Source organism: Notolepis coatsorum (genome assembly GCF_963971535.1).
Source record: "Notolepis coatsorum genome assembly, chromosome: 2".
NCBI lineage: Eukaryota > Metazoa > Chordata > Actinopteri > Aulopiformes > Paralepididae > Notolepis > Notolepis coatsorum.
In genome coordinates, this window is record NC_140166.1 from 147,534,954 (window position 1) to 147,552,762 (window position 17,809).

General features: G+C 43.9%; 1 protein-coding gene across 1 annotated transcript in view; it reads left to right on the forward strand.

Annotated features, from left to right (window-relative positions):
- LOC311223559 (CUB and sushi domain-containing protein 3-like) overlaps positions 1 to 17,809 on the forward strand; it is a gene marked incomplete at both ends in the record, with an annotated part of 752,195 nt that overhangs the window by 625,475 nt on the left and 108,911 nt on the right. Inside the window, 2 exon segments of the mRNA XM_084308339.1 lie at positions 3,195 to 3,380; positions 12,393 to 12,566. Coding sequence (XP_084164465.1) covers positions 3,195 to 3,380; positions 12,393 to 12,566 — 360 coding nt within the window.

Sequence of the window (17,809 nt, forward strand, 5' to 3'; positions counted from 1 at the left end):
ACTCTGCAGTAAACAGTCATCACTGATACAGAGTGTCTTGTCAGTAACATGGGTCTCCCAGTCCCTCCACCCTGCAGTAAACACAAAATAAATGTCCTCGTATCCCGTTCCCACTTCATCCAATCAGGAGAGAGAACTCCACACTGCAAAAATGGTCCGACCAAAATAAGAAATACAAACTAGTTTTAAGCTAAATGTGTCCATGAAACAAGTACCAGTGCAGTAAGCAAATTTGGCTTGGCAAGATTTCTTGAAGTAGGTAAAAATATCTAGGGTTCTCTCTCTCCTGATTAGATAAAGTGTGAAGGGATACCAGGAAATGTATTTTGTGTTTACTGCAGTGAAAGGGCTAACCTTCTGTATTGTCACAGTGAAAGGGTTAACCCTTTGGTAGTGTGGTAGTGCAAGGGTTAATGGGCCACGCGTTGGCGTCTGCTAAACGCTGAAAGCTGGAGATAACGAGCCGCGAATGGTTAGGGTTAACCCTTTCACTGCCACACGACAGAAGGTTAAACCCTTTTTAATATCACACAACCGACGGCGATGCTCCATCATTAGCATCATTAGCTCCACATCCGCAGAGTTCTGTTGTTCTGGAGTTCTGGGTTCTGTTGTTCAGTGTGGGGTTCTGTTCAGCGTGGTGTTCTGTTCAGCGTGGGGTTCTGTTCAGCGTGGGGTTGTGTTCAGCGTGGGGTTCGGGGGAACAATGGTGTCAATATGCTATTCAGGTAATAAACTGAATTACATGCTGAACAGGGTCCCTTCCCTGAAACGTCCTCGCAGTGGGGCCTTGCTGTCCTGCATTTTTACAATTATGGTAAAACTAATTACATAATGCATGTTGCACCTCCTCCCCCTGTACATATTAATACTACCAGTATGACTTACTACCATAGTGTCGTTATACCTGTATCACTGTACATATTAATACTACCAGTATGACTTACTACCATAGTGTCTTTATACCTGTATCACTGTACATATTAATACTACCAGTATGACTTACTACCATAGTGTCATTATACCTGTATCACTGTACATATTAATACTACCAGTATGACTTACTACCATAGTGTATTTATACCTGTATCACTGTACATGTTAATACTACCAGTATGACTTACTACCATAGTGTCTTTATACCTGTATCACTGTACATATTAATACTACCAGTATGACTTACTACCATAGTGTCGTTATACCTGTATCACTGTACATATTAATACTACCAGTATGACTTACTACCATAGTGTCGTTATACCTGTATCACTGTACATATTAATACTACCAGTACGACTTACTACCATAGTGTCTTTATACCTGTATCACTGTACATATTAATACTACCAGTATGACTTACTACCATAGTGTCTTTATACCTGTATCACTGTACATATTAATACTACCAGTATGACTTACTACCATAGTGTCTTTATACCTGTATCACTGTACATATTAATACTACCAGTATGACTTACTACCATAGTATATTTATACCTGTATCACTGTACATATTAATATTACCATAGTGTCTTTATACCTGTATCACTGTACATATTAATACTACCAGTATGACTTACCACCATAGTGTCGTTATACCTGTATCACTGTACATATTAATACTACCAGTATGACTTACTACCATAGTGTCTTTATACCTGTATCACTACATATTAATACTACCAGTATGACTTACTACCACAGTGTCTTTATACCTGTATCACTGTACATATTAATACTACCAGTATGACTTACTACCATAGTGTCTTTATACCTGTATCACTGTACATATTAATACTACCAGTATGACTTACTACCATAGTGTCTTTATACCTGTATCACTGTACATATTAATACTACCAGTATGACTTACAATGTCTTTATACCTGTATCACTGTACATATTAATACTACCAGTATGACTTACTACCATAGTGTCTTTATACCTGTATCACTGTACATATTAATACTACCAGTATGACTTACTACCATAGTGTCTTTATACCTGTATCACTGTACATATTAATACTACCAGTATGACTTACAACCATAGTGTCTTTATACCTGTATCACTGTACATATTAATACTACCAGTATGACTTACTACCATAGTGTATTTATACCTGTATCACTGTACATATTAATACTACCATAGTGTCTTTATACCTGTATCACTGTACATATTAATACTACCATAGTGTCTTTATACCTGTATCACTGTACATATTAATACTACCATAGTGTATTTATACCTGTATCACTGTACATATTAATACTACCATAGTGTCTTTATACCTGTATCACTGTACATATTAATACTACCATAGTGTCTTTATACCTGTATCACTGTACATATTAATAATACCAGTATGACTTACTACCATAGTGTCTTTATACCTGTATCACTGTACATATTAATACTACCAGTATGACTTACCACCATAGTGTCTTTATACCTGTATCACTGTACATATTAATACTACCAGTATGACTTACTACCAGTGTCTTTATACCTGTATCACTGTACATATTAATACTACCAGTATGACTTACTACCATACTGTATTTATACCTGTATCACTGTACATATTAATACTACCATAGTGTCTTTATACCTGTATCACTGTACATATTAATACTACCAGTATGACTTACTACCATAGTGTCTTTATACCTGTATCACTGTACATATTAATACTACCAGTATGACTTACTACCATAGTGTATTTATACCTGTATCACTGTACATATTAATACTACCAGTATGACTTACTACCATAGTGTATTTATACCTGTATCACTGTACATATTAATACTACCAGTATGACTTACTACCATAGTGTATTTATACCTGTATCACTGTACATATTAATACTACAACTCTGTACATACATCTGATTAGCCCATTACTCAGTAAGTACTCATTTATATATGTTATACCCAGTTTAATCACCTGTACATTGTATATCACTATTGCACTTTACTGTTACATTTGCACTCTGGTCGGATGCCAAACTTATTTTTGTTGTACTGTACTTGTGCCGCATGATGACAATACATTTGAATCTAATCTAATGTATTTAAATTCTCATTCTTATTTAGATTTTGAATTGCGTTCTGTTTTGTTCCCCCCCCCTCTCTCTCTCTCTCTCTCTCTCTCTCTCTCTCTCTCTCTCTCTCTCCTCCCCCCTCCAGTGGTGAACTGCACAGACCCGGGGCTCCCTGCCAACTCCATCCGGGAGAGCAAGATCGAGCACGGCAACTTCACCTTCGGCAGCGTAGTCTGCTACGACTGCAACCCCGGCTACTACCTGTTCGGGTCGTCGGTGCTGAGCTGCCAGCCGGCCGGCCTCTGGGACAAGCCGCTTCCCCAGTGCCTGGGTACGGGTTCAGGTTCTGTTGTTTAGGTTCTGTTGTGTTCCTCTGGGACAAGCCGCTTCCCCAGTGCCTGGGTACGGGTTCAGGTTCTGTTGTTTAGGTTCTGTTGTGTTCCTCTGGGACAAGCCGCTTCCCCAGTGCCTGGATACGGGTGCAGGTTCTGTTTAGGTTCTGTTGTGTTCCTCTGGGACAAGCCGCTTCCCCAGTGCCTGGGTACGGGTTCAGGTTCTGTTGTTTAGGTTCTGTTGTGTTCCTCTGGGACAAGCCGCTTCCTCAGTGCCTGGATACGGGTTCAGGTTCTGTTGTGTTTGTCACATATAAGGTACATGTACTTTACAGTGAAGTAAAAAGGAATAAAGGAATAAAATGAGGAACGTCTAATTTCACACAAACCCCAACTGTGTCTGTCAGCCAGTCCATCGACCGGCCTGTCAATCACACCGTGTCTGTCAGCAAATCCATCGACCGGCCTGTCAATCACACCGTGTCTGTCAGCCAATCCATCGACCGGCCTGTCAATCACACCGTGTCTTTCAGCCAATCCATTACATTACATAACCATTACACCCCTAGTTCCTACAGATAACCATTACACCCCTAGTTTATGTTCCTACACATAACCATTACACCCCTAGTTCCTAGACATAACCATTACACCCCTAGTTCCTACACATAACCATTACACATAACCATTACACAGCTTGTGACTGCAACTTGTTCCTGTTTGCGGACGACTCAGCCCTGCTGGTCTCTGACAAGAACAAGTTACAGGTTGAAAAAACCCTCAGCTCGGAACTAGGCAAAATCTGCATATGGCTCGCAGACAACAAACTATCATTACACATGGGCAAAACAGAGTCTATTCTCTTCGGTTCAAATAACAAACTCAGCAAGACCGACGGCTTCTCAGTTACAGTGGGTGACAATATTGTCACAAGGAAAGATGAAATTACCTACCTGGGTTCCATCCTAGAGGCTAATCTTTCCTGTGACAAAATGGCATCCAATGTAATAAAAAAAAGTCAACCAACGAACTCGATTCTTGTACCGGATCTCCTCTCTGGTAAACAAGAACACCCTGAAGACTCTGGCAGGAGCACTCATTCAAGGGTACTACAACTATGCTTGCACCTCATGGTACCAAAGCACCTCAAAGGCACTAAAAACCAAATTACAAACATATCAAAACAAACTAGTCAGACTACTGCTTGACCTGACTCCTAGAACCCACCTCACCCCTGCCCACTTTGACAACCTAGGATGACTTAGAGTAGACGACAGAGTACAGCAACTTGCAATGGGCCTGGTCTACAAGATACACTACACGACCAAGGTACCCATGTACATGTCAAAATACTTCCCAAAGGTCAGTGAATACCACAATCACAACACCAGAGGGAGCTCCACAAATCATGTTAAACCCAGATTCGGCTCAAACAAGGGACTAAACACGTTTTGCAATTATGCCACATCAATGTGGAACGCCCTACCCAAAGCTGTAAAGGAATGTGAATCACTACCCACTTTCAAAAACACTCTCAAAGAACACCTACGGGAGACTGCAATTCGAAACTGGCCCCTACAAATGTCTTAACCCAGTTGTACAGTAAATGACCAAGTATGGCTTTGTCAGTATTCCAATGTACAGTGTACAGTGTCACCCACCCACCCCCTACCCACCCCCCCACCTCCAATGTACAGCCCCCCCACCCACCCACCCAACCCCACCCCACCTACCCAACCTCCTCTAATGTACATGGCTCTGTAACTCACACCTCCAGCTCGTAACAACCCACGGCTCTGTAACTCACACCTCGAGCTCGTAACAACCCACGGCTCTGTAACTCACACCTCCAGCTCGTAACAACCCACGGCTCTGTAACTCACACCTCCAGCTCGTAACAACCCACGGCTCTGTAACTCACACCTCGAGCTCGTAACAACCCACGGTTCTGTAACTCACACCTCCAGCTCGTAACAACCCACGGCTCTGTAACTCACACCTCCAGCTCGTAACAACCCACGGCTCTGTAACTCACACCTCCAGCTCGTAACAACCCACGGCTCTGTAACTCACACATCCAGCTCGTAACAACCCACGGCTCTGTAACTCACACATCCAGCTCGTAACAACCCACGGCTCTGTAACTCACACCTCCAGCTCGTAACGGTGCAGTCACCTCGGGTCGTGAGCGATGATGCGGTCACCTCGGGTCGTGAGCGATGATGCGGTCACCTCGGGTCGTGAGCGATGATGCGGTCACCTCGGGTCGTGAGCGATGATGCGGTCACCTCGGGTCGTGAGCGATGATGCGGTCACCTCGGGTCGTGAGCGATGCGGTCACCTCGGGTCGTGAGCGATGATGCGGTCACCTCGGGTCGTGAGCGATGATGCGGTCACCTCGGGTCGTGAGCGATGATGCGGTCACCTCGGGTCGTGAGCGATGATGGGGTCACCTCGGGTCGTGAGTGATGATGGGGTCACCTCGGGTCGTGAGTGATGATGGGGTCACCTCGGGTCGTGAGTGATGATGCGGTCACCTCGGGTCGTGAGCGATGATGCGGTCACCTCGGGTCGTGAGCGATGATGCGGTCACCTCGGTCGTGAGCGATGCGGTCACCTCGGGTCGTGAGCGATGCGGTCACCTCGGGTCGTGAGCGATGCGGTCACCTCGGGTCGTGAGCGATGATGCGGTCACCTCGGGTCGTGAGTGATGATGGGGTCACCTCGGGTCGTGAGTGATGATGGGGTCACCTCGGGTCGTGAGTGATGATGCGGTCACCTCGGGTCGTGAGTGATGATGCGGTCACCTCGGGTCGTGAGTGATGATGCGGTCACCTCGGGTTGTGAGTGATGATGCTGTCACCTCGGGTCGTGAGCGATGATGCGGTCACCTCGGGTCGTGAGCGATGATGCGGTCACCTCGGGTCATGAGTGATGATGGGGTCACCTCGGGTCATGAGCGATGATGCGGTCACCTCGGGTCGTGAACGATGCGGTCACCTCGGGTTGTGAGTGATGATGTGGTCACCTCGGGTCGTGAGCGATGCGGTCACCTCGGGTCGTGAGCGATGATGCGGTCACCTCGGGTCGTGAGCCATGCAGTCACCTCGGGTCACTCTCGGAAGCCCGGCGTCTCATCCCACCGGCACTTCTGCCTCCACGCCGCTCCCACCGTAATTGGCGCGTCCCGGTGAATTCTTCATAAACACACGGAACGCGTTTGGCATAAAGGCTTCAGGACAACACACATAATCATGTCATGGTACAGAGACGATGCGCCACCTCATCAGTGGGAGCGATCAGAGAGATACATACGAGTGTCTCAAAGGCTCATCCACAGGCTTCAGTCACTTCTTGGTACAGAAATGAGCTTTGCAGAAATGACAAAAAGCTTGCTTTGCATTATGACACTAAGCAAATTAAAAGATGCTTCCCGACACGTGAGGGACTGGCATAACAACTAAAGTGGAGAGGAAATGGGAGAGAAATAATAAAAAATACATAAATATACATTAAGTTAGGTTAAAACGTAGTTGAGAAACGAGTGTTCTGAAATGAGTTTTGTATGTGTTTTGTCACCAACTACTACCACATTTCTGCCTAATCTGCTTTTAATGAGTAACGCTGTGATGTGGCCTCACTCTGGCACAAGCAGACCATGTTGTGTTTTTAATCGTGAAACATTTAGACACTTGAATTCCTGCCATTCCTTTCTTTTATTTATAAGGGAAGGGAACCTCCGTGCAAATGCAGTGAATTAAAATGTGACGTTACAGCAGTCAGTGCACCGCTGGGCTGGTTAGACCACTACGCTGTGCCTTGAGACCACAGCTAGAAAAATATCACTAAATCATTTACGTAGAATCTGATGTAAGTACCCTTTTAGTCATGCTGAATGTAGAAACCTTGCTTTGATGTTAAAGAAACTGTCTCATTCTCTTTCCTGGGTTCTCTCCTCCACATGACTGCCACCCATCCATCTATCCACCCATCCATCCATCCATCCATCCATACATCCATACATCCATCCATCCATCCATCCATCCATCCATCCATCCATCCATCCATCCATCCATACATCCATCCATCCATCCATACATACATACATACACACATACATACATACATACATACATACATACATACATACATACATACATACATACATACATACATACATACATACATACATACATACATACATACATACATACACACACACACATACATACATACTGTACATACATACAAACATGTATACATATATACTGTACATTAAAGAGGTTTATGTTTTAAACATTCATTCATCCATTAAAGAGGTTTGTGTTTTAAACATCCATTAATACATACATACATACTGTACATACATATAAACAAACAAACTACATTCTGTTGAACACACACCTCAAAACCTAATGAAAATTGGCTCAATTGCAAGAAAAATAATAGACAGTTATGATATTACATTCTGCATAATTTGTATGCAAAATATTGTAGTTCCCTGCTTTAGTCTGTTGACACATTTCTATACTAAAAATGCTTGTGTAGTCCTGTGTCATACCTAAATGTCATATAAGGATTGTATAGAAACAACTGACCAAAAGTGACTATTGCGCAACTGATTTTACAAAGAATATCCACCACAGAGAGCTGTGTTTGTATCAAGGTGGGTGTCTTAGTCTAGTGGTGAGAGCTGTGTTTGTATCAGTTTGGGTGTCTTAGTCTAGTGGTGAGAGCTGTTTTTGTATCAGGGTGGGTGTCTTAGTCTAGTGGTGAGAGCTGTGTTTGTACCAGTTTGGGTGTCTTAGTCTAGTGGTGAGAGCTGGGTTTGTATCAGGGTGGGTGTCTTGGTCTAATGGTGAGAACTGTGTTTGTATCAGGGTGGGTGGGTGTCTTAGTCTAGTGGTGAGAGCTGTGTTTGTATCAGGGTGGGTGTCTTAGTCTAGTGGTGAGAGCTGTGTTTGTATCAGGGTGGGTGTCTTAGTCTAGTGGTGAGAGCTGTGTTTGTATCAGGGTGGGTGTCTTAGTCTAGTGGTGAGAGCTGTGTTTGTATCAGGGTGGGTGTCTTAGTCTAGTGGTGAGAGCTGTGTTTGTATCAGGGTGGGTGGGTGTCTTAGTCTAGTGGTGAGAGCTGTGTTTGTATCAGGGTGGGTGTCTTAGTCTAGTGGTGAGAGCTGTGTTTATATCAGGGTGGGTGTCTTAGTCTAGTGGTGAGAGCTGTGTTTGTATCAGTTTGGGTGGCTTAGTCTAGTGGTGAGAGCTGTTTTTGTATCAGGGTGGGTGTCTTAGTCTAGTGGTGAGAGCTGTGTTTGTACCAGTTTGGGTGTCTTAGTCTAGTGGTGAGAGCTGGGTTTGTATCAGGGTGGGTGTCTTGGTCTAATGGTGAGAACTGTGTTTGTATCAGGGTGGGTGTCTTAGTCTAGTGGTGAGAGCTGTGTTTGTATCAGGGTGGGTGTCTTAGTCTAGTGGTGAGAGCTGTGTTTGTATCAGGGTGGGTTGGTGTCTTAGTCTAGTGGTGAGAGCTGTGTTTGTATCAGGGTGGGTGTCTTAGTCTAGTGGTGAGAGCTGTGTTTGTATCAGGGTGGGTGCCTTAGTCTAGTGGTGAGAGCTGTGTTTGTATCAGGGTGGGTGGGTGTCTTAGTCTAGTGGTGAGAGCTGTGTTTGTATCAGGGTGGGTGTCTTAGTCTAGTGGTGAGAGCTGTGTTTGTATCAGGGTGGGTGTCTTAGTCTAGTGGTGAGAGCTGTGTTTGTATCAGTTTGGGTGTCTTAGTCTAGTGGTGAGAGCTGTGTTTGTATCAGGTTGGGTGTCTTAGTCTAATGGTGAGAGCTGTGTTTGTATCAGGGTGGGTGTCTTAGTCTAGTGGTGAGAGCTGTGTTTGTATTATCGTAAAAAGGAATAAGGGTTTTACCTTATAAAACCATCTATCTAACTTACTCTGCGTTGTGTTTCTAAATTCACCTTAAAACCTATTTACTGATAAAACCAACACGTTTTGTAGAACGGCGGCGAAGCAAGAGAAGGAAGAGGATTCTATTTCTCAGATCTGTTTTAATTCAAAGTCAAGAAGTACAAGATATTCTCTGAGTCCAAATGAGTATACTGTGCAATAATATTAATGTACCAAACACTATGCCATTTGTCATCAAATACCAGACTAATCAAAAGTAGTTAAAAAGCAATGGTCTTCAATGTAGGCTCGATGGTCGAGTCGATCTGTTGTTTTTCTCTGTTGTCTGATGACAACAATGGGATTCTTTTCTCGTTCTCAGCTCAAGCAGTTCCTCTTTTCTCGTTCGCCGTCCTCTTCCGGTGGTGGGTGGTGGTTTGTTCTCTTCTGTGTTTCCTTGTGTTTCCCACACCCCCTTTTATCAATGAGCCGAAACTCCTCAACGTGAGGTCATCAGTGACCTCACACAAATGGTTTCATCCAATCACCAACATTCACAGTTCAAATCTCAATGTAGGTGGGACTTTCTAAAAAGTATTTAGTTCTAAATGAAATTCACTGTTTGTCTCATCAGTCTAGTTTTATAGCATTTTAATCATTCCTTTTAGCTTAAGTTAAACAGCTACTAACAGTTTATACTTAGTTATCATTAAAATATGTCCCACTTGATTCAACCAAGGCTCAGTTACATACTTCAATGATTCTTCTCCTATATATAACATTGTTTCATCTCATTCCATTCATCAACCTTTATACAGTTCAACAGTAATAATTGCAAGTTATTTTCACATTAATTGTAAGTATATTGAACCAGTAAAAATACATTTAAGTTATTGAAAGATAGTTGTCTACTTGAAACCTCATCTATACCATTCAGACCAGTTGTCTGCCTTCTGTGTCACCAGGCAGCTGGGTAAGAGATAACAACTACATGAGATGCGCTTTGACCCTTTGTTTGACCCTTTTGGCCCACACCTGTTTGTAAACAGAGTCTCTGTTGACCGTCCTGTAACTAGACCCTCCTAGTTACAGCTGCCCTGAAGGAGACATGTTCTTTTATCGCTCTCAGTGGATAACAGAAGAGTGTGACTTCTTACCCCACTGTCCCAACTGCTGACAACACTTGTATGTAAATCCACCTCTGTTGTGGGCACAATGTCAATCAATCTCTGTAAACAGACACACAATCTATGAACTATATCACTCTAGTTCTCACCAGTATATTTGATTTCCAACTGTTACACTTTGACTGTTTCTAAAAGACTAGACACATGATTCATTCATTTTGCACATGACTTAATGATTATTACTGAGTTCCTCTCTTATCTTGCAGACACAGGTTCTAGGCAGGATGTATCCTTGAGAGTTTTACTCTCTATTGATCCTTTATGACTTGCAGAGGACAGCTGTTTCTGACCCTCTGTACTTAAACCTTCTTCCTAGGGACATATCCCAACATGTGTAGGAGCTATATTTATCAAATTCTACGACAGTATCAGGGTGAGTGTCTTAGTCTAGTGGTGAGATCTGTGGTTGTATCAGGGTGGGTGTCTTAGTCTAGTGGTGAGAGCTGTGTTTGTATCAGGGTGGGTGTCTTAGTCTAGTGGTGAGAGCTGTGTTTGTATCAGGGTGGGTGGGTGTCTTAGTCTAGTGGTGATAGCTGTGTTAGTATCAGGGTGGTTGGGTGTCTTACTTAGTCTAGTTGTGAGAGCTGTGTTTGTATCAGGGTGGGTGGGTGTCTTAGTCTAGTGGTGAGAGCTGTGTTAGTATCAGGATGGGTGGGTGTCTTAGTCTAGTGGTGAGAGCTGTGTTTGTATCAGGGTGGGTGGGTGTCTTAGTCTAGTGGTGAGAGCTGTGTTAGTATCAGGGTGGGTGGGTGTCTTAGTCTAGTAGTGAGAGCTGTGTTTGTATCAGGGTAGGTGGGTGTCTTAGTCTAGTGGTGAGAACTGTGTTAGTATCAGGGTGGGTGGGTGTCTTAGTCTAGTGGTGAGAGCTGTGTTTGTATCAGGGTGGGTGTCTTAGTCTAGTGGTGAGAGCTGTGTTTGTATCAGGGGGGTGGATGTCTTAGTCTAGTGGTGAGAGCTGTGTTTGTATCAGGGTGGGTGGGTGTCTTAGTCTAGTGGTGAGAGCTGTGTTTGTATCAGGTCATATTTCTTGCACACAACTTCCAACCAATGGATCAAGTTTCATGTTGCTGCCATTTACCAGCTCACAGGAATTTGCTTTCACAAACATTTGATTTAATTTCTTCTGATAATAATAAGTCAGCACAAAAACAATTGGGTTTCAGACCTCCGGTCTTGAACTTCTAATAACAGACAGAATCAATAGATATTGATTGTGATATTGGTCTGATGACAGTCAGGCTCTGAGAACCAAGTGCATCATGTAGTAGAAGATACTGTATCTATTGTTCCATCCATCTTCTAATTATGTCTGTCTATCTATCTATCTATCTATCTATCTATCTATCTATCTATCTATCTATCTATCTATCTATCTATCTATCTATCTATCTATCTATCTATCTATCTATCTATCTATCTATCTATCTATCTATCTATCTATCTATCTATCTATCTATCTATCTATCTAGCTATCTATCTATCTAGCTATCTATCTATCTATCTCTCTCTCGCTCTCCTCTCTCTCTCTCCCCCTCCCTCTCCCCCCCTCTCTCTCCCCCCTCTCCTCCCCCTCCCTCTCCCTTTCTCTCTCTCTTCCCCCCTCTCTCCCTCTCCCCATCCCTCTCTCTCTCCCCCTCTCCCTCCCTCTCCCCCCTCTCTCTCTCTCCCCTCTCCCCCCCCTCCTCTCTCTCTCTGATCTGTCAGGCGTGGGGTTGGTCTCTCTCTCTCTTTCTAACTATCTCTCTCTCTCTCTCTCTCTCTCTCTCTCTCCCCCCCCCCCACCTCACAGAGGTGGACTGTGGCCCCCCCGGCTCCCCTCCTCACGGTGTGCTCTCCCCCCCCCCCCCCCCCCCCCCCCCTCACAGAGGTGGACTGTGGCCCCCCCGGCTCCCCTCCTCACGGTGTGCTCTCTCTCCCCCCCCCCCCCCCCTCACAGAGGTGGACTGTGGCCCCCCCGGCTCCCCTCCTCACGGCGTGCTGGTGGGCGGGAGGTTCACCGCTGGCTCCTCCGTCCTCTACTCCTGTTCTGGAGATCGGCAGCTGGTGGGAGATCCATCACTCACCTGTCAGCTCAACGGACACTGGAGCGCCCCCCTCCCCCACTGCTCAGGTACACACACACACACATACACTGCTCAGGTACACACACACACACACAGACATACACTGCTCAGGTACACACACACACACACATACACTGCTCAGATACACACACATACACTGCTCAGGTACACACACACACACACACACACACACACACACACACACACACACACACACACACACACACACACACACACAGCTCAGATACACACACACACACTGTAGCAGTGTCTACTTATAGTGCCTTTAATATTTTTCCAGTTGGGCACCAGACAGGGCCAAAACCTGCCAATACAAATCAAATTACTTTTTAGTTTGGTTAATTAGGCCTATAGCTCCGGCATAAGACCGGACCACACAAAGGTAGACAAATCACTTAATTAATAGTAGGCCTAGACTAATTAGCAAGCTTAATCATAGGCTACTTTGCAAAAATGTATCAATCAATTCATAAATTCATAAATCACTCAAGAGTCATGCTCAATTCAAAATAAAAAATGTCCATGTATTGGATTAAATTCAAATCATAAGCAAACATTTCACAAAACAAGCATGGGTACTCAATTTCCATAAACCAATCAGGTCACTCAATTCAAATCAAATCAAATCAAATTTATATGTAAGGACCGACAAAACATGTTAATGTCCCCATGGGCCCTTAAACAAGTCAAGAAGAAACATCACAATAAGTCAAGAACAAAACAAGAACACCATAAGGTCCAACAAATTTAAAATAAATGGAAAATAAATGAATGCAACACTCCCAGACATACCCCACACGAAGGTAAGGAAAAACTCACTAAAACCTAGCAATAGTAAAAAATGAACCACAGGCAATGTGGAGGAGAGAAACCTTAGAAGGGCCATTCAAGGGGGGGTCTCCCTTCTTAGATGTCGGTGATAGTAGTGTTGGAGTAAAAACAGGCAAACAGTTGGTAAGCATGCACTCATCTGTGTTTCACTACACATATGAGTGCATGCTTATAGCAACTGAACATTTTGAAAAATGTAAGATAGAGCTGATAGCGATAGCAACTGAACATTTTGAAAAGTTTAAGATAGAGCTGATAGCGATAGCAACTGAACATTTTGAAAGATTTAAGATAGAGCTGATAGCGGATCTATTTGAGGCACAGGGCGGCGCAAAGAGGGTTGCGTCCTCCTCGTCATCATCGCGGGACGTCCAGCACTCCGGTCATCACTACAAGATGAGAATTCAGTTCAGTCAGTAATCGTATGCGTTCGTCAATAGTTCACCAAACTATAGACACTCAATAGTTCATGATGAGCTCAACGCAATGAGTGAATGAATGACCCAAAAATAGAATGTCTCAAAAGAAAAGATGTGTGTGTGTTGTGTGTGATGCGAGTGCAAGGGGAGAGAGGGGTGTTTGGGTTAGGGCTGGAGAGGACCGTGAGGTGTAGGCTATGTGCTACCGCCCGTAGGAAGCTTGGAGAGGGGAATTGTGTTGGAGTCGGAGACGCTTGCGTCACAGCCTCGGAACAGGTGCAAACAAACACAGTGCAGCATGTAGCGTACCGCACCAATGTTCGCGTTGGGTGAAGATGATCAGGTAGACTAATCCACGTTTGTCATCCCGTGCCAGGTAAGGTTTACTTGCGCGTTTTCAACGTTATCTAATACGGTTCACTTTCTCACTGTTCTCTATCTCTTCCTTCATTGAACATCCAAACTCTCCGCTCTCACTTCCGTGTCATGTCTCTCTCTCCTATCCGCTATCAGATCCCATATGAGCGCATCAGTAATTGACAGCCATAAAGGGACAGGCGCACATTTACCAGGCAGGTTAAAGCCGCTCTGTTACAACCAGTGTTGGGACTAACGCGTTACAAAGTAACGCGTTACAGAAACGAAGTTACTTTTTGCCGCAACTAGTACTCTAACGCATTACTTTTGAAATTCAGTAACGCTACTTACGTTACTGAATGGTTCGTCACTGCGTTATTTGCGTTATATACGGCGTAGATTGATAGCGAGCGGTAGTGATTATTATTATCCTCATCCCCACCCGCGTAGAATGATACGAGGCGAGTCTGGCCACTGGCCAATCAGAAGTGCGAAAACCAGATGCGGCTACGGAAAGAAATAGACCCTCTCTATTGTAAACAAAACAAACGCTCGCTATGTGAATCCACATAAAAAGAACGCAGTAACAAACTAACAAACCATTTAGCAACTACTTGGAGAGATAATTAATATACAACATGGAAACGAGATAAAGAACATGTTTGAGGCGCTGCTGGAGTCGACTAACGTAACGTTACTACATCTCGACCACCGCAGACTTTGGTGAGTGCAACTGAAACTCAAGTTGATCAACGGATTTTGACTGTACGAAATCTGCAGGGAATCTCATAATACTAATCAAACAATATAAATAGTCCTTTCATGCACAATTGATATCCTAACTATTCTAACGTTGCAATGCTTTGATTGATATCTTAAACAACGTTGCAACTTGCAAGATGGTGAATGGAATGAATGAATGAATGAACACTTTATTTAACAGATTGCAGAATGGGTACAATACAGTACGGCTCAATACATACATTGTTAAGGGGATGCAGACCTGAGAAAGACGTTTGTCTTGTTTCCATCAGGGTCCCCCATTTTCAATTCATATAGACATTTATGACATACATGACATTTATGGCATGGGACTATAGGTATTTAGTACTGATACATTTGTGACATAACGGTATTCAAATATACAGTACTGTTACCCGTAGGGCGTTCCACATTGTTGTGGCATAATTGCGAAACGTGTTAGTCCCTTGTTTGAGCCGAATCTGGTTTTACATGATTTGTGGAGCTCCCTCTGGTGTAGTGGTTGTGGTATTCACTGACCTTTGGGAAGTATTTTGACATGTACTGGGTACCCGGTCGTATAGTGTATCTTGTAGACCAGGCCCATTGCAAGTTGCTGTACTCTGTCGTCTACTCTAAGCCATCCTAGGTGTCAAAGTGGGCAGGGGTGAGGTGGGTTCAGGTCAAGAGTAATCTGACCAGTTTGTTTTGTGATGTTTGTAATTTTGTTTTAAGCGCCTTTGAGGTGCTTTGGTACCATGAGGTGCAAGCATAGTCGTAGTATGAATGAATGAATGAATGAATGAATGAAAACTTTATTAACAGATTGCAGAATGGGTACAGTACAGTACAGCAGTACAGTTCAAGTACCCTTGAATTATAATGGTTATATGAACGCTCAGGCGACATCAAGGCTTGTTCCTTCACCCGCCGCACTTCTTATTATATCGACTCGGGACAACATTTGTTTGTGTCAGATTTGTGTTTGTATCTAGACCACATTGCTTAGCAGAGTTCGGTGATGTGAATGGAAACTGTCAAGTTGATCAACCGATTTTGAATACTATCTGGGCATGGGACTCGGGAGCAATCTTTTTTTTATTTTTTTTTTTAAATAACTAAATAGTTACTTTTCACAGTAACTCATTACTTTTGGGTGTAAGTAACTAGTACAGTAACGAAGTTACTTTGAAATGAAGTAACTAGTAAAGTAACTGAGTTACTATTTTCAGTAACTAGCACAACACTGGTTACAAACACACACACACACCCGGCAGAGACACACACACACACAGATTAAAGCACTCATTAAAACCTCGTCCTCGATCCAAACCTGGTGTGTTTTAGTTTCTCCCTCCACCGCTGATGTGACGACAGGCGGGGAAGATTAACGACGCTTCACCCTGTAGCTGCGGAGCACAAAGGGAACACAAAGGAACGCTAATGGTGACGCCTACCTGACATAATGATCTAAGGGTCGGGGTATTACTTCAGACATTACGCCCAAATGAGGATTTATTCCCGTACAAACAGAAGCTTGGCTTAAGTATTTTCTTCATTGCCTCTCTGTCTCTCATACCAGCTCTCTCTGTCTCTCATATCAGCTCTCTGTCTCTCATACCAGCTCGCTGTCTCTCATACCAGCTATCTGTCTCTCATACCAGCTCTCTCTCTCTCATACCAGCTCTCTGTCTCTCATACCAGCTCTCTGTCTCTCATACCAGCTCTCTGTCTCTCATACCAGCTCTCTGTCTCTCATACCAGCTCTCTGTCTCTCTATACCAGCTCTCTGTCTCTCATACCAGCTCTCTGTCTCTCATACCAGCTCTCTGTCTCTCATACCAGCTCTCTGTCTCTCTACCAGCTCTCTGTCTCTCATACCAGCTCTCTGTCTCTCATACCAGCTCGCTGTCTCTCATACCAGCTCTCTCTGTCTCTCATACTAGCTATCTCTGTCTCTCATACCAGCTCTCTCTCTCTCACCAGCTCTCTGTCTCATACCAGCTCTCTGTCTCTCATACCAGCTCTCTGTCTCTCATACCAGCTCTCTGTCTCCCATACCAGCTCTCTGTCTCTCATACCAGCTCTCTGTCTCTCATACCAGCTCTCTGTCTCTCATACCAGCTCTCTGTCTCTCTCTCTCTCTCTCTCTCTCTCTCTCTCTCTCTCTCTCTCTCTCTCTCTCTCTCTCTCTCTCTCTCTCTCCTCTCTCTCTCTCTCTCTCTCTCTCTCTCTCTCTCTCTCTCTCTCTCTCTCTCTCTCTCTCTCTCTCTCTCTCTCTCTCTCTCTCTCTCTCTCTCTCTCATTCAATTCAATTCAATTCAATTCAATAGGCTTTATTGGGCATGAAATATAACATACTATGCCAAAGCAAGTTCAACATACAAACAATAACATATATATTAAGCTCCCTTGTCCAGTGTTCCATTTTTATAAAAAATTTAAAAGTGCATATTGGCACTTTAATGTCCTCTCTGTTGTCTGACAATGGTTTTAAGGATGCTTTAGTTCTTTTGGGCTGACTATAGGCAAACTAAACGTGACTTTAGTTCACTGCAACAGTGGTGGGATGTAGGTAAAATACATATAAACAGCTTTGCCTACAGTACACTCTCAATGTTACAAGAGACATGGCCAGATCTATGAGAGCTCTGGAGAGAGAAGTGATGGAGATGCAGGAGTGGCAGGCTCCATGGGAAAGAGAACATATTGAGTTTTCAAAAGGAAAATCAGCTCTGTCTGACCTGCTGGGTATCTCTGCTAGGGCGCTCTGGTTAGATCCCGTTTTCAAAACGTGGTCCAGATGGATGTTCCGTCTCACTTTTCTTTGGTTTGAGAGCAAGAATGGCAAAAGAGGCTGCTACACTCTCTGAGGTCGACACTGGGCAGATGCTGCATGAGACAGCCGACCTCCGTCAGTG